This window comes from Salvelinus fontinalis, unplaced genomic scaffold (genome assembly GCF_029448725.1).
Source record: "Salvelinus fontinalis isolate EN_2023a unplaced genomic scaffold, ASM2944872v1 scaffold_1983, whole genome shotgun sequence".
Lineage (NCBI taxonomy): Eukaryota > Metazoa > Chordata > Actinopteri > Salmoniformes > Salmonidae > Salvelinus > Salvelinus fontinalis.
This window is the reverse complement of record NW_026602192.1, coordinates 1-23089: the sequence shown is the minus strand read 5'-3', so window position 1 is coordinate 23089 and position 23089 is coordinate 1. Positions and strand designations below refer to the sequence as shown.

Here is a 23089-nt window from a genome sequence, read left to right as displayed (position 1 = left end):
CGGTCCTGGTTAGTGGAGATGGGTTATATTGGACAGGGTTAGGATGGTCCTGGTTAGTGGAGATGGGTTATATTGGACAGGGTTAGGACGGTCCTGGTTAGTGGAGATGGGTTATATTGGACAGGGTTAGGAGGGTCCTGGTTAGTGGAGATGGGTTATATTGGACAGGGTTAGGAGGGTCCTGGTTAGTGGAGATGGGTTATATTGAACAGGGTTAGGAGGGTCCTGGTTAGTGGAGATGGGTTATATTGGACAGGGTTAGGAGGGTCCTGGGGAGTGGAGATGGGTTATATTGGACAGGGTTAGGAGGGTCTGGGGAGTGGAGATGGGTTATATTGGACAGGGTTAGGAGGGTCCTGGTTAGTGGAGATGGGTTATATTGGACAGGGTTAGGAGGGTCCTGGGTAGTGGAGATGGGTTATATTGGACAGGGTTAGGAGGGTCCTGGTTAGTGGAGATGGGTTATATTGGACAGGGTTAGGAGGGTCCTGGTTAGTGGAGATGGGTTATATTGGACAGGGTTAGGAGGGTCCTGGTTAGTGGAGATGGGTTATATTGGACAGGGTTAGGAGGGTCCTGGTTAGTGGAGATGGGTTATATTGGACAGGGTTAGGAGGGTCCTGGTTAGTGGAGATGGGTTATATTGGACAGGGTTAGGAGGGTCCTGGGTAGTGGAGATGGGTTATATTGAACAGGGTTAGGAGGGTCCTGGGTAGTGGATATGGGTTATATTGGACAGGGTTAGGAGGGTCCTGGTTAGTGGAGATGGGTTATATTGGACAGGGTTAGGAGGGTCCTGGGGAGTGGAGATGGGTTATATTGGACAGGGTTAGGAGGGTCCTGGGTAGTGGATATGGGTTATATTGGACAGGGTTAGGAGGGTCCTGGGTAGTGGAGATGGGTTATATTGGACAGGGTTAGGATGGTTCTTAATGGGGTCGCTCACTACCTGTATAGGTACCTGGTGAGGGCAGTTGGTTATGGGAACTGGCCTAATGGGAACCTGGTGAGGGCAGTTGGTTATGGAGACTGGCCTAATGGGATCCTGGTGAGGGCAGTTGGTTATGGAGACTGGCCTAATGGGATCCTGGTGAGGGCAGTTGGTGAGGGCAGTTGGTTATGGGGACTGGCCTAATGGGATCCTGGTGAGGGCAGTTGGTTATGGAGACTGGCCTAATGGGATCCTGGTGAGAGCAGTTGGTTATGGAGACTGGCCTAATGGGATCCTGGTGAGGGCAGTTGGTTATGGAGACTGGCCTAATGGGATCCTGGTGAGAGCAGTTGGTGAGGGCAGTTGGTTATGGGGACTGGCCTAATGGGATCCTGGTGAGGGCAGTTGGTTATGGAGACTGGCCTGTCCTAATGGGATCGTGGTGAGGGCAGTTGGTGAGGGCAGTTGGTTATGGGGACTGGCCTAATGGGATCCTGGTGAGGGCAGTTGGTTATGGAGACTGGCCTGTCCTAATGGGATCCTGGTGAGGGCAGTTGGTGAGGGCAGTTGGTTATGGGGACTGGCCTAATGGGAACCTGGTGAGGGCAGTTGGTTATGGGGACTGGCCTAATGGGATCCTAGTGAGGGCAGTTGGTTATGGGGAATGGCCTAATGGGATCCTGGTGAGGGCAGTTGGTTATGGGGACTGGCCTAATGGGATCCTGGTGAGGGCCGTTGGTTATGGGGACTGGCCTGTCCTAATGGGATCGTGGTGAGTAGGAATAGAGTCTTAGAGAGTGTGGCTGGATATCGAGCAGGGTGAATGGGGAGTCCTGGTCTGTGTGGTCAGGTTATGGGAACTTCTTCTACTGGGGGTCACTGGAGGTCACCCTGGCCACTCCTGAACTGTGTATCACAACACAGCATCAATGAGTTAACCTGCATACCTCAGTGATACCCTGACAGGTCACATGATCTGTCTGGAAGTCTCAGACACAGACACCGACACAGTGATAAAGAGATTCAGATAGTCATTCTGTCATAACCCAGTCTCTATCTAACCTAACTACGATCTGACTGGAAGCCTCAGACACAGACACAGTGATAAAGAGATTCAGATAGTCATTCTGTCATAACCCAGTCTCTATCTAACCTAACTACGATCTGACTGGAAGCGAAGAGACAAGGTCAAAGTGATTGAGATAGTTACTGTATTTAGTGGTAACTGGATTGTAACCCTGCCCTGTGTGCAACTCAGGGCTAACCCCAGTCTACCTAACCTAGCCTCTCTCCTACTCTCTGTCTCTCTCCTCCTGTCTCTTTCCTCCTCTCTCTCCTCCTATCTCTCTCCTCCTCTCTCTCGTCCTCTCTCGCCTCCTCTGTCTCCTCCTGTCTCTCTCCTCCTCTCTCTCCTCCCCTCGCTCCCCTCCTGTCTCTCCCCCTTCTCTCCTCTCTCTCCTCTTGTCTTTCCTCTTCTCTAGGTGAGATGTATGTTGAACATCTGGGGTGTGATGCTGTTCATCCGTCTGTCCTGGGTGTTTGGACAGGCCGGCTGGGGTAAGTACAACACAGAGAAATAAATAATTACACCCCATACACTATCAGAAAAAAAGAGTGTTATGTAGCACATTGGTTCCTGCAAGACAACCCCCTGAAAACAGGCTCCTTTTCAGGTCAGATAGAACCCTTTAGGTTTCCAGATAGAAGCCCTTAGGTTTCCAGATAGAACCCTTTAGGTTTCCAGATAGAAGCCTTTAGGTTTCCAGATAGAACCCTTTAGGTTCCCAGATAGAACCCTTTAGGTTTCCAGATAGAACCCTTTAGGTTTCCAGATAGAACCCTTTAGGTTCCCAGATAGAACCCTTTAGGTTTCCAGATAGAACCCTTTAGGTTTCCAGATAGAACCAGGTTACAAAATAATCATCTGGATTCCAAATAGATAAAGGTTGGTGTTGGGAACCAGAAAGAGTTCTACCTATCTTAAATGGGAGAACAATTCAGAGGGTTCCCCAATACTCCCCTAAAGAAGTGCTATTCAAAGTTGGGGTCGCAATGGGGTAACTGCAGTGGGGTCGTCAAAATGTTGAAAGAAATAATATTTTAAACAATGATTACTATTATTACTGTATTACTGTATACAATATACAAACGTTTTGAGAAAGATAATTTGAAAGCTACAATTTTATTGAGAAAATTTATTTATTGGTTTCTTTTAATGTTGATAAGAAATTAATATGCAATGAACATTTTAAGGTTGTGTCTTTAGATTTCGGTTGGGGTTGCATGAAATTATTGGGGGGAAAATGGGGTCCCCAGAAATTCTGGTGGAAAAAATTGGGTCCCCACTGAAAAAGTTTGAATACCACTCACCTACAGGGACATTCTTTGCTGCTCTCTTTGTTTCTGAGAGTGTAGACATGCAAAAATATGTACAACACAAAAAGAGGGCCAGACAACCAGTCAGCTCCCAGTGTCCTTCACTCTGAGGTCAAAGCAAAGGAAGTAGCTTGAATGTACCAGGTGTGTGTATGTGTGTGTATGTGTGTGTGTTTGTGTTTGTGTGTTTGTGTGCATGTGTGTGTTTATCAGGGGTGAGGACCTCTTTATGGAGCATAACTAATGTGTTTCAGAGAGCTGGCTGCAGTGCAGATAGAGACCATGACTGATATCAGAGTAAACAGCCTGCCTGGACAAACAGCCTGCAGGCCTACAGCACCATTAGTCCTGAGAATGGACCATTTCAGACGCACAGAAGGCTTCACTGTGTTTCTCAAGGTGTTAGAGGTGACTGGAGGGGACAGAAGGCTTCACTGTGTTTCTCAAGGTGTTAGAGGTGACTGGAGGGGACAGAAGGCTTCACTGTGTTTCTCAAGGTGTTAGAGGTGACTGGAGGGGACAGAAGGCTTCACTGTGTTTCTCAAGGTGTTAGAGGTGACTGGAGGGGACAGAAGGCTTCACTGTGTTTCTCAAGGTGTTAGAGGTGACTGGAGGGGACAGAAGGCTTCACTGTGTTTCTCAAGGTGTTAGATGTGACTGGAGGGGACAGAAGGCTTCACTGTGTTTCTCAAGGTGTTAGAGGTGACTGGAGGGGACAGAAGGCTTCACTGTGTTTCTCAAGGTGTTAGAGGTGACTGGAGGGGACAGAAGGCTTCACTGTGTTTCTCAAGGTGTTAGATGTGACTGGAGGGGACAGAAGGCTTCACTGTGTTTCTCAAGGTGTTAGAGGTGACTGGAGGGGACAGAAGGCTTCACTGTGTTTCTCAAGGTGTTAGATGTGACTGGAGGGGACAGAAGGTGTGGTCAGGTGTTAGAAAGAGGAGGTGGTAGATTATTTCAGAATCAGCACAGTGTGACGAAAACAGAACACTCTACACTCCTTTGTACTTGGGTTCTTAAAGTCCTGCTCCAGTTTCTGATTTAGCTCATTTATCACCTGATTTACTTAACAAAAGGCACATCTCAATAGGTGGTCCAGGTATCCTTGTGACATGGCACAAGTGGGGGTTGGCCTTTCCTCTTCTGTTCTCTACTGCTTCTCTATTGTTCCTCAAGCAAGAGAGAAGGGCGATGACATCTCGTTGAAGTTTGCAGTTGTGTTTAAAAAAAAAAAGATTTTGCTCAAAACATATTTTTTATCCTTTATTTTAAGTACTTTACTGTATTTACTGTATATCACTTTCAACATAAAAGTTCCAAAATTGCTGGAGGACCATCTTTAAGAAGAAACAAAAGACATTTCAGTGTGGAATTCAAACTTTGCAAAAACATTGTATGCTATCACATGTAGACAGACTGTAAATAGCCTGAGCAGGGGGGAGTTGGATGAACTGGTATTTTGTGTTTTAGGTCTGGGCATTGTGGTCATTGCTCTGAGCTGTGTGGTGACCACCGTCACAGGTCTCTCCATGTCTGCTATCTGCACCAATGGAGTGGTACGAGGAGGTGAGTCAACCAAATCAAATGAAATGTTATTTGTCACATGCAGCGAATACAACAGGTGTAGACCTTACAGTAAAATGCTTACTTCCAAGTCCTTAACCAACAATGCAGTTTTGAGAAAAATAAGTGCTAAGTAAAAAAAACAGATAAGTAAAAAAGAAAGAAAGAAGAAAAATAGAAAAATAACAAATAATTAAAGAGCAGCAGTGAAATAACAGTAGTGAGGCTTTATACAGGCAATCAACACATTATAAACATCAGACAATGTTGGAAAGAACAAGGAGAGCTGTAAGGTTGTTCTCAATGACTGTCCACTGTATGTACAAGTATAGGAATGTTATTATCCCCGCTCCCTACCTGCTCTCTGTCCACTGTATGTACAAGTATAGGAATGTTATTATCCCCGCTCTCTAACTGCTCTGTGTCCACTGTATGTACAAGTATAGGAATGTTATTATCCCCGCTCCCTACCTGCTCTCTGTCCACTGTATGTACAAGTATAGGAATGTTATTATCCCCGCTCCCTACCTGCTCTCTGTCCACTGTATGTACAAGTATAGGAATGTTATTATCCCCGCTCTCTACCTGCTCTGTCCACTGTATGTACAAGTATAGGAATGTTATTATCCCCGCTCTCTAACTGCTCTGTGTCCACTGTATGTACAAGTATAGGAATGTTATTATCCCCGCTCCCTACCTGCTCTGTGTCCACTGTATGTACAAGTATAGGAATGTTATTATCCCCGCTCCCTACCTGCTCTGTGTCCACTGTATGTACAAGTATAGGAATGTTATTATCCCCGCTCTCTACCTGCTCTGTGTCCACTGTATGTACAAGTATAGGAATGTTATTATCCCCGCTCCCTACCTGCTCTGTGTCCACTGTATGTACAAGTATAGGAATGTTATTATCCCCGCTCCCTACCTGCTCTCTGTCCACTGTATGTACAAGTATAGGAATGTTATTATCCCCGCTCCCTACCTGCTCTGTGTCCACTGTATGTACAAGTATAGGAATGTTATTATCCCCGCTCCCTACCTGCTCTCTGTCCACTGTATGTACAAGTATAGGAATGTTATTATCCCCGCTCTCTACCTGCTCTCTGTCCACTGTATGTACAAGTATAGGAATGTTATTATCCCCGCTCTCTACCTGCTCTCTGTCCACTGTATGTACAAGTATAGGAATGTTATTATCCCCGCTCTCTACCTGCTCTGTGTCTACTGTATGTACAAGTATAGGAATGTTATTATCCCCGCTCTCTACCTGCTCTGTGTCCACTGTATGTACAAGTATAGGAATGTTATTATCCCCGCTCTCTACCTGCTCTGTGTCCACTGTATGTACAAGTATAGGAATGTTATTATCCCCGCTCTCTACCTGCTCTCTGTCCACTGTATGTACAAGTATAGGAATGTTATTATCCCCGCTCCCTACCTGCTCTGTGTCCACTGTATGTACAAGTATAGGAATGTTATTATCCCCGCTCCCTACCTGCTCTGTCCACTGTATGTACAAGTATAGGAATGTTATTATCCCCGCTCCCTACCTGCTCTCTGTCCACTGTATGTACAAGTATAGGAATGTTATTATCCCCGCTCTCTACCTGCTCTGTGTCCACTGTATGTACAAGTATAGGAATGTTAGTATCCCCGCTCTCTACCTGCTCTCCGTCCACTGTATGTACAAGTATAGGAATGTTATTATCCCCGCTCCCTACCTGCTCTCTGTCCACTGTATGTACAAGTATAGGAATGTTATTATCCCCGCTCCCTACCTGCTCTGTCCACTGTATGTACAAGTATAGGAATGTTATTATCCCCGCTCTCTACCTGCTCTCTGTCCACTGTATGTACAAGTATAGGAATGTTATTATCCCCGCTCCCTACCTGCTCTGTCCACTGTATGTACAAGTATAGGAATGTTATTATCCCCGCTCCCTACCTGCTCTCTGTCCACTGTATGTACAAGTATAGGAATGTTATTATCCCCGCTCTCTACCTGCTCTGTCCACTGTATGTACAAGTATAGGAATGTTATTATCCCCGCTCTCTACCTGCTCTGTCCACTGTATGTACAAGTATAGGAATGTTATTATCCCCGCTCTCTACCTGCTCTGTCCACTGTATGTACAAGTATAGGAATGTTATTATCCCCGCTCTCTACCTGCTCTGTCCACTGTATGTACAAGTATAGGAATGTTATTATCCCCGCTCCCTACCTGCTCTCTGTCCACTGTATGTACAAGTATAGGAATGTTATTATCCCCGCTCCCTACCTGCTCTCTGTCCACTGTATGTACAAGTATAGGAATGTTATTATCCCCGCTCTCTACCTGCTCTGTGTCCACTGTATGTACAAGTATAGGAATGTTATTATCCCCGCTCCCTACCTGCTCTGTCCACTGTATGTACAAGTATAGGAATGTTATTATCCCCACTCTCTACCTGCTCTCTGTCCACTGTATGTACAAGTATAGGAATGTTATTATCCCCGCTCTCTACCTGCTCTGGGTCCACTGTATGTACAAGTATAGGAATGTTATTATCCCCGCTCCCTACCTGCTCTCTGTCCACTGTATGTACAAGTATAGGAATGTTATTATCCCCGCTCCCTACCTGCTCTCTGTCCACTGTATGTACAAGTATAGGAATGTTATTATCCCCGCTCTCTACCTGCTCTGTGTCCACTGTATGTACAAGTATAGGAATGTTATTATCCCCGCTCCCTACCTGCTCTCTGTCCACTGTATGTACAAGTATAGGAATGTTATTATCCCCGCTCCCTACCTGCTCTTTGTCCACTGTATGTACAAGTATAGGAATGTTATTATCCCCGCTCTCTACCTGCTCTGTGTCCACTGTATGTACAAGTATAGGAATGTTATTATCCCCGCTCCCTACCTGCTCTGTCCACTGTATGTACAAGTATAGGAATGTTATTATCCCCGCTCCCTACCTGCTCTGTCCACTGTATGTACAAGTATAGGAATGTTATTATCCCCGCTCCCTACCTGCTCTGTCCACTGTATGTACAAGTATAGGAATGTTATTATCCCCGCTCTCTACCTGCTCTGTGTCCACTGTATGTACAAGTATAGGAATGTTATTATCCCCGCTCCCTACCTGCTCTGTCCACTGTATGTACAAGTATAGGAATGTTATTATCCCCGCTCCCTACCTGCTCTGTCCACTGTATGTACAAGTATAGGAATGTTATTATCCCCGCTCTCTACCTGCTCTGTGTCCACTGTATGTACAAGTATAGGAATGTTAGTATCCCCGCTCCCTACCTGCTCTCTGTCCACTGTATGTACAAGTATAGGAATGTTATTATCCCCGCTCTCTACCTGCTCTCTGTCCACTGTATGTACAAGTATAGGAATGTTATTATCCCCGCTCTCTACCTGCTCTGTCCACTGTATGTACAAATATAGGAATGTTATTATCCCCGCTCCCTACCTGCTCTCTGTCCACTGTATGTACAAGTATAGGAATGTTATTATCCCCGCTCTCTACCTGCTCTGTCCACTGTATGTACAAGTATAGGAATGTTATTATCCCCGCTCCCTACCTGCTCTCTGTCCACTGTATGTACAAGTATAGGAATGTTATTATCCCCGCTCCCTACCTGCTCTCTGTCCACTGTATGTACAAGTATAGGAATGTTATTATCCCCGCTCTCTACCTGCTCTGTGTCCACTGTATGTACAAGTATAGGAATGTTATTATCCCCGCTCCCTACCTGCTCTGTCCACTGTATGTAAAAGTATAGGAATGTTATTATCCCCGCTCTCTACCTGCTCTCTGTCCACTGTATGTACAAGTATAGGAATGTTATTATCCCCGCTCTCTACCTGCTCTGGGTCCACTGTATGTACAAGTATAGGAATGTTATTATCCCCGCTCCCTACCTGCTCTCTGTCCACTGTATGTACAAGTATAGGAATGTTATTATCCCCGCTCCCTACCTGCTCTCTGTCCACTGTATGTACAAGTATAGGAATGTTATTATCCCCGCTCTCTACCTGCTCTGTGTCCACTGTATGTACAAGTATAGGAATGTTATTATCCCCGCTCCCTACCTGCTCTCTGTCCACTGTATGTACAAGTATAGGAATGTTATTATCCCCGCTCCCTACCTGCTCTCTGTCCACTGTATGTACAAGTATAGGAATGTTATTATCCCCGCTCTCTACCTGCTCTGTGTCCACTGTATGTACAAGTATAGGAATGTTATTATCCCCGCTCCCTACCTGCTCTGTCCACTGTATGTACAAGTATAGGAATGTTATTATCCCCGCTCCCTACCTGCTCTGTCCACTGTATGTACAAGTATAGGAATGTTATTATCCCCGCTCCCTACCTGCTCTGTCCACTGTATGTACAAGTATAGGAATGTTATTATCCCCGCTCTCTACCTGCTCTGTGTCCACTGTATGTACAAGTATAGGAATGTTATTATCCCCGCTCCCTACCTGCTCTGTCCACTGTATGTACAAGTATAGGAATGTTATTATCCCCGCTCCCTACCTGCTCTGTCCACTGTATGTACAAGTATAGGAATGTTATTATCCCCGCTCTCTACCTGCTCTGTGTCCACTGTATGTACAAGTATAGGAATGTTAGTATCCCCGCTCCCTACCTGCTCTCTGTCCACTGTATGTACAAGTATAGGAATGTTATTATCCCCGCTCTCTACCTGCTCTCTGTCCACTGTATGTACAAGTATAGGAATGTTATTATCCCCGCTCTCTACCTGCTCTCTGTCCACTGTATGTACAAGTATAGGAATGTTATTATCCCCGCTCCCTACCTGCTCTGTCCACTGTATGTACAAGTATAGGAATGTTATTATCCCCGCTCTCTACCTGCTCTCCGTCCACTGTATGTACAAGTATAGGAATGTTATTATCCCCGCTCCCTACCTGCTCTCTGTCCACTGTATGTACAAGTATAGGAATGTTATTATCCCCGCTCTCTACCTGCTCTGTGTCCACTGTATGTACAAGTATAGGAATGTTATTATCCCCGCTCCCTACCTGCTCTGGGTCCACTGTATGTACAAGTATAGGAATGTTATTATCCCCGCTCCCTACCTGCTCTCTGTCCACTGTATGTACAAGTATAGGAATGTTATTATCCCCGCTCCCTACCTGCTCTCTGTCCACTGTATGTACAAGTATAGGAATGTTATTATCCCCGCTCTCTACCTGCTCTGTGTCCACTGTATGTACAAGTATAGGAATGTTATTATCCCCGCTCCCTACCTGCTCTCTGTCCACTGTATGTACAAGTATAGGAATGTTATTATCCCCGCTCTCTACCTGCTCTGTGTCCACTGTATGTACAAGTATAGGAATGTTATTATCCCCGCTCTCTACCTGCTCTGTGTCCACTGTATGTACAAGTATAGGAATGTTATTATCCCCGCTCCCTACCTGCTCTGTCCACTGTATGTACAAGTATAGGAATGTTATTATCCCCGCTCCCTACCTGCTCTCTGTCCACTGTATGTACAAGTATAGGAATGTTATTATCCCCGCTCTCTACCTGCTCTGGGTCCACTGTATGTACAAGTATAGGAATGTTATTATCCCCGCTCCCTACCTGCTCTCTGTCCACTGTATGTACAAGTATAGGAATGTTATTATCCCCGCTCTCTACCTGCTCTGGGTCCACTGTATGTACAAGTATAGGAATGTTATTATCCCCGCTCTCTACCTGCTCTGTGTCCACTGTATGTACAAGTATAGGAATGTTATTATCCCCGCTCCCTACCTGCTCTCTGTCCACTGTATGTACAAGTATAGGAATGTTATTATCCCCGCTCTCTACCTGCTCTGTGTCCACTGTATGTACAAGTATAGGAATGTTATTATCCCCGCTCCCTACCTGCTCTCTGTCCACTGTATGTACAAGTATAGGAATGTTATTATCCCCGCTCCCTACCTGCTCTCTGTCCACTGTATGTACAAGTATAGGAATGTTATTATCCTCGCTCTCTACCTGCTCTGTGTCCACTGTATGTACAAGTATAGGAATGTTATTATCCCCGCTCTCTACCTGCTCTGTGTCCACTGTATGTACAAGTATAGGAATGTTATTATCCCCGCTCCCTACCTGCTCTGTCCACTGTATGTACAAGTATAGGAATGTTATTATCCCCGCTCTCTACCTGCTCTGTGTCCACTGTATGTACAAGTATAGGAATGTTATTATCCCCGCTCTCTACCTGCTCTGTGTCCACTGTATGTACAAGTATAGGAATGTTATTATCCCCGCTCTCTACCTGCTCTGTGTCCACTGTATGTACAAGTATAGGAATGAAGAATGACTGATTGATTGATTGATTGACTGAATGACTGACTGACTGATTTGCTGATTGACTTAATTGGTTTCCAGGAGGGGCGTACTACCTGATATCACGTAGTCTGGGACCAGAGTTTGGCGGTTCCATCGGTCTCATCTTCGCCTTCGCTAACGCTGTTGCCGTGGCGATGTACGTGGTGGGCTTCGCAGAGACTGTGGTGGACCTACTCAAGGTACGTAACATCTGTGTGTGTGTGTGTGTGTGTGTGTGTGTGTGTGTGTGTGTGTGTGTGTGTGTGTGTGTGTGTGTGTGTGTGTGTGTGTGTGTGTGTGTGTGTGTGTGTGTGTGTGTGTGTGTGTGTGTGTGTGTCAGATCACTGACTGTGGTCCCTCTCTACCTCTCCCTGTGCATCTCTCTCTCCACCTCTGTCTCCCCCTCCTTCCCTCTCCTCTACAGGAAAACGATGCCATCATGATAGATGAGCTGAATGACATTAGGATCATCGGCTGTATCTCGGTGGTACTGCTGCTGGGGATCTCAGTGGCCGGGATGGAGTGGGAGGCCAAGGTGAGATACTACACTACGCTAAGCAACACTACGCTACATTACATTATACTACACTACACTACAATAAACAACACTACTCTACATTATATTACACTACATTATACAATACTACGCTACATTATACTACATTATGCTACACTACGCTACATTACATTACACTACTCTACGCTACATTAGATTATACTACAGTATACTACGCTACATTACATTATACTACTCTACGCTAAATTACACTACTCTACGCTACATTACATTATACTACTCTAAGCTACATTACTCTACGCTACATTATAGTATACTACTCTACGATACATTACAGTATACTACTCTACGCTACATTACATTACTCTACGCTACATTATAGTATACTACTCTACGCTACATTACATTATACTACTCTACGCTACATTACATTATACTACTCTACGCTACATTACATTATACTACTCTACGCTACATTACATTATACTACTCTACGCTACATTACAGTATACTACTCTATGCTACATTACATTATACTACTCTACGCTACATTATACTACTCTACGCTACATTACATTATACTACTCTACGCTACATTACATTATACTACTCTACGCTACATTACATTATACTACTCTACGCTACATTACATTATACTACTCTACTCTACATTACATTATACTACTCTACGCTACATTATACTACTCTACTCTACGCTACATTACATTACATTACTCTACTCTACATTACATTATACTACTCTACGCTACATTACATTATACTACTCTACGCTACATTACATTACTCTACGCTACATTATAGTATACTACTCTACGCTACATTACATTATACTACTCTACGCTACATTACATTATACTACTCTACGCTACATTACATTATACTACTCTACGCTACATTACATTATACTACTCTATGCTACATTACATTATACTACTCTACGCTACATTATACTACTCTACGCTACATTACATTATACTACTCTACGCTACATTACATTATACAACTCTACGCTACATTACATTATACTACTCTACGCTACATTACATTATACTACTCTACTCTACGCTACATTACATTATACTACTCTACGCTACATTATACTACTCTACTCTACGCTACATTACATTACATTACTCTACTCTACATTACATTATACTACTCTACTCTACGCTACATTACATTATACTACTCTACGCTACATTACATTATACTACTCTACGCTACATTACATTACACTACTCTACATTACATTATACTACTCTACTCTACATTACATTATACTACTCTACGCTACATTACATTATACTACTCTACGCTACATTACATTATACTACTCTACTCTACATTACATTATACTACTCTACGCTACATTACATTATACTACTCTACGCTACATTACATTATACTACTCTACGCTACATTACATTATACTACTCTACGCTACGCTACATTACATTATACTACTCTACGCTACATTACATTATACTACTCTACTCTACGCTACATTACACTACTCTACGCTACATTACATTACATTACTCTACGCTACATTACATTACGTTACTCTACGCTACATTACTATAGCGTAGAGTAGTATAATGTAATGTAGCGTAGCGTAGAGTAGTATAATGTAATGTAGCGTAGAGTAGTATAATGTAATGTAGCGTAGAGTAGTATAATGTAATGTAGCGTAGAGTAGTATAATGTAATGTAGAGTAGAGTAGTATAATGTAATGTAGCGTAGAGTAGTATAATGTAATGTAGCTACTATTACTATTACTATACTACTCTACGCTACATTACATTACATTACTCTACGCTACATTACATTACTCTACGCTACATTATAGTATACTACTCTACGCTACATTACATTATACTACTCTACGCTACATTACATTATACTACTCTACGCTACATTACATTATACTACTCTACGCTACATTACATTATACTACTCTACTCTACGCTACATTACATTATACTACTCTACGCTACATTATACTACTCTACGCTACATTACATTATACTACTCTACGCTACATTACATTATACTACTCTACGCTACATTACATTATACTACTCTACGCTACATTACATTATACTACTCTACTCTACGCTACATTACATTATACTACTCTACGCTACATTATACTACTCTACTCTACGCTACATTACATTACATTACTCTACTCTACATTACATTATACTACTCTACGCTACATTACATTATACTACTCTACGCTACATTACATTATACTACTCTACGCTACATTACATTACACTACTCTACATTACATTATACTACTCTACATTACATTATACTACTCTACGCTACATTACATTATACTACTCTACGCTACATTACATTATACTACTCTACTCTACATTACATTATACTACTCTACGCTACATTACATTATACTACTCTACGCTACATTACATTATACTACTCTACTCTACGCTACATTACACTACTCTACGCTACATTACATTATACTACTCTACGCTACATTACATTATACTACTCTACTCTACATTACATTACACTACTCTACATTACATTATACTACTCTACTCTACGCTACATTACATTACATTACTCTACGCTACATTACATTACACTACTCTACGCTACATTACATTATACTACTCTACGCTACATTACATTATACTACTCTACTCTACGCTACATTACACTACTCTACGCTACATTACATTATACTACTCTACGCTACATTACATTATACTACTCTACGCTACATTACATTACACTACTCTACATTACATTATACTACTCTACTCTACGCTACATTACATTACATTACTCTACGCTACATTACATTACATTACTCTACGCTACATTACATTATACTACTCTACGCTACATTACATTACATTACTCTACGCTACATTACATTACATTACTCTACGCTACATTACATTATACTACTCTACGCTACATTACATTACATTACTCTACGCTACATTACATTACATTACTCTACGCTACATTACATTATACTACTCTACGCTACATTACATTACACTACTCTACATTACATTATACTACTCTACTCTACATTACATTATACTACTCTACACTACATTACATTATACTACTCTACGCTACATTACATTATACTACTCTACTCTACATTACATTATACTACTCTACGCTACATTACATTATACTACTCTACTCTACATTACATTATACTACTCTACGCTACATTACATTATACTACTCTACGCTATATTACATTATACTACTCTACATTATACTAGATTATGCTACACTACGCTACATTACATTATACTACTCTACGCTACATTACATTATACTACTCTACATTATACTAGATTATGCTACACTACGCTACATTACATTATACTACTCTATGCTACATTACATTATAATACTCTACATTACATTATACTACTCTACATTACATTATACTACTCTACGCCACATTACATGAAACTACACTACGCTACATTACATTATACTACTCTACGCTACATTACATTATACTACTCTACGCTACGCTACATTATACTACACTACGCTACATTACATTATACTACACTACGCTACATTACATTATACTACACTACGCTACATTACATGAAACTACACTACGCTACATTACATTATACTACACTACGCTACGCTACATTATACTACACTATGCTACATTACATTATACTACACTACGCTACATTACATTATACTACACTACGCTACATTACATGAAACTACACTACGCTACATTACATTATACTACACTACGCTACGCTACATTATACTACACTACGCTACATTACATTATACTACTCTACGCTACATTATACTACACTACGCTACATTACATTATACTACACTACGCTACGCTACATTACATTATTGTAACGGCTTTCCTGAATTCGACATAATATATATTTACAAAACGGAAAAACACGACAACACTTTAACAAACTACAAAACAATAAACGAAGTAGACGCACCTGAACATAAGAACTACATATAACGAAGAAAGCATGAAACAGGAACAGACTACATAAACCGAAAAAACAAACAAACCGAAAACAGTCCCTTGTGGCGTAACATACAGACACTGACACAGGAGACAACCACCCACAAACAAACAGTGTGAAAACACCTACCTTAATATGACTCTCAATCAGAGGAAATGAAAACCACCTGCCTCTAATTGAGAGCCATATCAGGTCACCCTGTTACAAACATAGAAACACATAACATAGACTACCCACCCAAACTCACGCCCTGACCGTCAAACACATACAAAATAACAGAAAACCGGTCAGGAACGTGACAATTATACTACACTACGCTACATTATACTACATTATACTACACATTATACTACACTATGCTACTCTACTCTACGCTACATTACATTATACTACACTACGCTACATTACATTATACTACACTACGCTACATTATACTACATTATACTACACATTATACTACACTATGCTACTCTACGCTACATTACATTATACTACACTACGCTACATTACATTATACTACACTACGCTACATTATACTACACAACGCTACATTACATTATACTACGCTACATTACATTATACTACACTACGCTACATTACATTATACTACACTACGCTACATTACATTATACTACACTACGCTACATTACATTATACTACATTATACTACACTACGCTACATTACATTATACTACATTATACTACACTACGCTACATTACATTATACTACATTATACTACACTACGCTACATTACATTATACTACATTATACTACACTACGCTACATTACATTATACTACATTATACTACACTACGCTACATTACATTATACTACACTACGCTACATTACATTATACTACGCTACATTACATTATACTACGCTACATTACATTATACTACATTATACTACACTACGCTACATTACATTATACTACATTATACTACACTACATTACATTATACTACATTATACTACACTACGCTACACTACATTATACTACATTATACTACACTACGCTACATTACATTATACTACATTATACTACACTACGCTACATTACATTATACTACATTATACTACACTACGCTACATTACATTATACTACACTACGCTACATTACATTATACTACACTACGCTACATTACATTATACTACACTACGCTATATTATACTACACTATGCTCCTCTACTCTACATTACATTGTACTACACTACATTATACTACACTATCCTACACAACATTATACTACATTGCTACACTCCATTATACTACACTACATTACACAACATTATACCACATTATATTACACTACATTGTACTACATTATACTATGCTACACTATACTACGCTACTCTACATTATACTACACTATTCTACATTATACTACACTATACAATATTATACTACACTACTCTACATTATACTACATTATACTACACTATATTATACTACATTATACTACACTATGCTACTCTAATCTATGCTACATTACATTGTACTACACTACATTATACTCCACCACACTACATTATACTACATTATACTACACTATTCTACATTATACTACACTATACAACATTATACTACACTACGCTACACTATGCTACACTACATTATAATATACTACACTACATTATACTATGCTACACTGCATTATACTACAGTACATTATACTACAATACATTATACTACGCTACACTAAGCTACATTATAATACGCTACATTATAATACACTACTCAATGCTACATTATACTACACTGCATGATATAATACACAACACATACACCACACTACATTATACTACACTATGCTACACAACATTATACTACATTGCTACACTCTATTATACTACACTACGCTACACAACATTATACCACATTATACTACACTACAGTGTACTACATTATACTATGCTACACTATACTACGCTACTCTACATTATACTACACTATTCTACATTATACTACACTATACAATATTATACTACACTACGCTACATTATACTACATTATACTACACTATACAACACTACGCTACATTATACTACATTATACTACACTACGCTACTCTAATCTACGCTACATTACATTGTACTACACTACATTATACTCCACTACACTACATTATACTACATTATACTACACTATTCTACATTATACTACACTATGCAACATTACACTACACTATGCTACACTACATTATAATATACTACACTACATTATAATATACTACACTACATTATACTATGCTACACTGCATTATACTACACTACATTATACTACAATACATTATACTACGCTACACTACGCTACATTATAATACACTACATTATAATACACTACTCAATGCTACATTATACTACACTGCATGATATAATACACAACACATACACTACACTACATTATGCTAGTCTCACTACGTTACACTGCACTTCACTGTACAGCTAGAGACAGATCCACATTCAGTATGGTTCAAATCCCCATGTTTCCATCAGAAAATTCATCAACTGATATCAACTTGACATCTTTCAATTCCATGTCTGATATTGACCGTAACTGAGATCACTATGTGTTCAGTTCCGTATCACAGTCGGTTTCTCCTCTTCAGCTGTTGGAGAGGAATGGTGTGACCTTGTAACTGTCCTCTAGTTTCATATGAAAGCTTTGTAACCCAGACTAACCTGTTGATGTCTCTTCAGGCCCAGGTCGGTCTGCTGATCATCCTCCTGGTAGCCATCGCCAACGTCTTCGTAGGAACCGGCATCCCAGCCTCCACCGACAAGAAGTCCAAAGGATTCTTTAACTATGATGGTGAGGCAACAGAGGTTTCCTTCACATAGATAGAGGAATTCATCAAATACATAACCTTCATGAGTAGAGCCCTGAGTTTGTCCTGCTCAGGTCACATGGTCAGGAGGAGAACATGTCTTTTTCTATACTCTGTCAAATGACACACAGAGACAGAATCACCAGTTTGACACAGAGACACCCTTCTCATCCACATCTATTCTCTTCTCTTTCTCCCCCACAGCCAAAATATTTATGGAGAACTTACCGCCGGACTTCCGAGGTGAGACGTTCTTCTCTGTGTTCGCCATCTTCTTCCCTGCTGCCACGGGTATCCTGGCCGGAGCTAACATCTCTGGAGACCTGAAGGTATGAAGGGCAAAAAAAGGACTATTTCACAACCGACCCACTACTGCCTGACCACACAGATCTCAGTTCACTCAGTTCATCCGACTCCAGAGAGATGTGTTCTTGTAGTCATGTTTCTTAACATTATATTATGACATTTCAGATTTAAATATGATCATTTTCACAAAGTAGTTTTATAAACTACTGTATATTTCTCTTTAGGGTAGCTTTATAAACTACTGTATATTTCTCTTTAGGGTAGCTTTATAAACTACTGTATATTTCTCTTTAGGGTAGCTTTATAAACTACTGTATATTTCTCTTTAGGGTAGCTTTACTGTAGCACAACTTCTTCCTGTGTGAAGTCATTGGTAATTTGGTAAATTGGAAGCTTGGTAGCTTGGTAAATACAACCCAATACAAACTTCTGTATGTGTAATGTTTACTGTTAATTTTTATTGTTTATTTCACTTTTGTATATTATCTACCTCACTTGCTTTGGCAATGTTAACATATGTTAAGCCCCTTGAATTGAATTGAGAGAGAGAGAGAGAGAGAGAGAGAGAGAGAGAGAGAGAGAGAGAGAGAGAGAGGAGAGAGAGAGAGAGAGAGAGGAGAGAGAGAGAGAGAGAGAGGAGAGAGAGAGAGAGAGAGGAGAGAGAGAGAGAGAGAGAGAGAGAGAGAGAGAGAGAGAGAGAGACAGAGAGAGAGAGAGAGAGAGAGAGAGAGAGAGAGAGAGAAGAGAGAGAGAGAGAGAGAGAGGTGGATGGCGAAAGAGAGCGAGAGAAATACTCTTTATTGTGTCTGTGAACAGGCACCTTCACTTTAAACAACAGAGGATAATGATCCCATAGACCCAAACCACTGTTTCCTCCAGCTATCACTTCTGCTGTTGTTAACGATGGTGCCTATATCTCTGGTTCTCCTGCAGGATCCCCAGGATGCTCTCCCTAAAGGAACCCTGCTGGCCATCCTCATCACCGGAGTCACATACCTGGGAGTCGCCCTCTGTGTCTGTAAGGACTGCACGCACGCGCGCACGCACACGCACACACGAAACCCTCCCTAAATGTTGTGTCTGTTCTGTTTTATAATTGATCAGCTGCCACGGTGGTGCGTGATGCAACAGGAAACATCAACGACACCATTACCACAGGGATGAACATGTTCTGTAACGGTACCAACACTGCTGCCTGTGAGCAGGGATGGAACTTCTCCTCCTGTGATGTCAACAGCTGCAAGTTTGGCTCCATGAACAACTTCCAGGTACAACAACAACAATGTAACAACAATCAAACAACACAGTTACACATTCAGTACAACAACACAAAAATGGAACTCACTACTACACACAACAAAATAACCACACACACACACACACACAGTGAAACTAAACAGGCCCTGTGTCTCCTCCTCCCCAGGTGATGACCATGGTGTCAGGGTTCGGTCCTCTCATCACAGCAGGAACCTTCTCTGCCACCCTCTCCTCCGCCCTCGCCTCCCTCGTCAGCGCACCCAAAGTCTTCCAGGTCAGTCACTACTACTGTCTATCACCTGTCTGCTCACTTGATCCTCATTCATCAGCCCTGAGGGTTCCAGGTACTACTACAAGGTCTATGATGAGTGAAACAGAGCCCCACCTTGTGACCAGCGGTTCTCTTTTTCATGTTCCTTCTAGCCAGATGACAACAATTATCAAACTATGTTACAATCAGCTAACTCCCACTCCTCCCTCCTCTACCTCTCTCTCTTCCTCCTCCCCCACCTCTTCATCCACCCTTCTCTTCTTGCTCCTCCTTACCTTCTCGCCCCCCCCCTCTTCCTCTTCTTCCTCCTCATACCTCTTCTCAGGCTCTGTGTAAAGACAACATCTACACTGCACTGAAGTTCTTCGCCAAGGGACACGGCAAGAACAACGAGCCAATCAGAGGCTACGTTCTGACCTTCATCATCGCTGTCGCCTTCATAATCATCGGTGAGTGAGGTCACTACACACATTTAAGATAAACCACAGTCGCCAATTAGTTTAATATTGGTAATGTCACAAACAACTCAAGTGAATCTCTGTTGTGTGTCGCTGTGTGTGTGTGTGTGTGTGTGTGTGTGTGTGTGTGTGGTGTGCGTGCGTGGCGTGCGTGCGGTGCGTGTGCGTGTGTGTGTGTGTGTGTGGTGCGTGTAGCCGATCTGAACGTCATCGCTCCCATCATCTCCAACTTCTTCCTGGCATCATACGCCCTCATCAACTTCTCCTGCTTCCACGCTTCATACGCTAAGTCCCCAGGTACTCTCTCTCTCTAACTCTCTCTCTAACTCTCTCTCTCTCTAACTCTCTCTCTAACTCTCTCTCTAACTCTCTGTCTCTCTCTCTCTAACTCTCTCTCTCTCTGTCTCTCTCTCTAACTCTCTGTCTCTCTCTCTCTCTATCTCTCTAACTCTCTCTCTCTCTCTCTCTCTCTCTCTAACTCTCTCTCTATCTCTCTCTCTCTCTGTCTCTCTCTCTAACTCTCTGTCTCTCTCTCTAACTCTCTCTCTCTCTCTAACTCTCTCTCTCTCTCTCTCCAACTCTCTAACTCTCTGTCTCTCTATCTCTCTCTCTCTCTCTAACTCTCTCTCTCTCTCTAACTCTCTCTCTCTCTCTAACTCTCTCTCTCTCTCTAACTCTCTGTCTCTCTATCAATTCAATTCAATTCAATTCAATTTGCTTTATTGGCATGACGTCTATCTCTCTCTCTCTCTCTCTAACTCTCTCTCTCTCTAACTCTCTAACTCTCTAACTCTCTCTCTCTAACTGTTGTCTCCTGTGATGTCTCCCCTGTGTAGGCTGGAGGCCAGCGTACAGGTACTACAACATGTGGCTGTCTCTGTTTGGAGCGGTGCTCTGCTGTGGTGTGATGTTTGTCATCAACTGGTGGGCTGCTCTCCTCACCTACGCAATCGAGATCTCCCTCTATGTCTACGTCACCGTCAAGAAGCCAAGTGAGACACAGACATTGATTTGCATCAAGCTGACATTAGAATACATATGAACCAGTCTCACACAAAGAACCAGTGTACATTACCACATGGGAGGCCTGGGCTGGCCAAAAGTAATACTCTGATAAAGGAATGAGTACATAGGGATGACATAAGATGTACATAGCTCCTACATAGCATCTCTAAGTTCAGTGTTAACATCAGTGTGTTCTGTTGTCCTCAGATGTGAACTGGGGCTCGTCCACTCAGGCCGTGACGTTTGTCAGCGCGGTCAACAACGCTCTGTCACTGACCGGAGTAGAGGACCATGTTAAGAACTTCAGGTAAGAGCCAACAGAAGCCACTGGTATTACACCTCTTACTATGCTGATGGATGGCAAGTGGAGGAAAACCTACTCTGTTGATGGTTAGAGGTGAAATTAAAAGAAGGGGACAGGTACAATACTGCTCTGTATTCTAACCTGAAAGTGTAGAATGTTAAGAAGACTAATGATAATGTGGTTTAGCTAACTGACTGTTATCCCCCTCCTCAGACCTCAGTGTATGGTGCTGACAGGAGCACCTAAGAACAGACCGGCCCTCCTGGACCTGGCTCATTGTTTCACTAAGAACTACGGACTCTGTCTCACATGTGAAGTCTTTGTGGTAAGAGTACAGACATTTTATTAAAGTCACCAAGTTCTTCATCCTTCAATTCCTCCTTCACACACACAGCGCTGTGAGATAATATAATATCCCCTCCTATCTCTCCCCAGGGCCCCAGAACAGAGACATTGACAGATGTGAACGCTGGAATGGAGAAGAACCAGATGTGGCTGAATAAGAGGAAGAGAAAAGCCTTCTATGCTGCGGTGGCCTGTGACTCCTTCAGACAGGGAACTGAGAACCTCCTGCAGGTACACCTCCACATCTACTACCTGGACTTAGAATCACCTGTAATAGATACACATATATGGGGTACACCTGGGGTACGACTCTGTGGTAGTTAATGACTGCTGCAGGTACACCTCCACATCTACTACCTGGACTTATAATCACCTGTAATAGATACACATATATGGGGTACACCTGGGGTACGACTCTGTGGTAGTTAATGACTGCTGCAGGTACACCTCCACATCTACTACCTGGACATATAATCACCTGTAATAGATACACATATATGGGGTACACCTGGGGTACGACTCTG

General features: G+C 41.9%; 1 protein-coding gene across 1 annotated transcript; it reads left to right on the top strand.

Annotated features, from left to right (window-relative positions):
- Window positions 1–2417: 2417 nt before the first annotated feature.
- On the top strand, window positions 2418–22796 carry LOC129850376 (solute carrier family 12 member 1-like; the record flags this gene model as incomplete). Its single annotated transcript, XM_055916827.1, has 15 exons — window positions 2418–2488; window positions 4778–4873; window positions 11276–11415; window positions 11640–11750; window positions 18492–18603; window positions 18824–18948; window positions 19859–19943; window positions 20030–20193; window positions 20349–20456; window positions 20779–20902; window positions 21107–21208; window positions 21748–21903; window positions 22124–22223; window positions 22434–22545; window positions 22656–22796. Coding segments are annotated over exons 1-15 (1743 nt in total), but the record flags the coding sequence as incomplete, so codon positions are not given.
- Window positions 22797–23089: the final 293 nt, after the last annotated feature.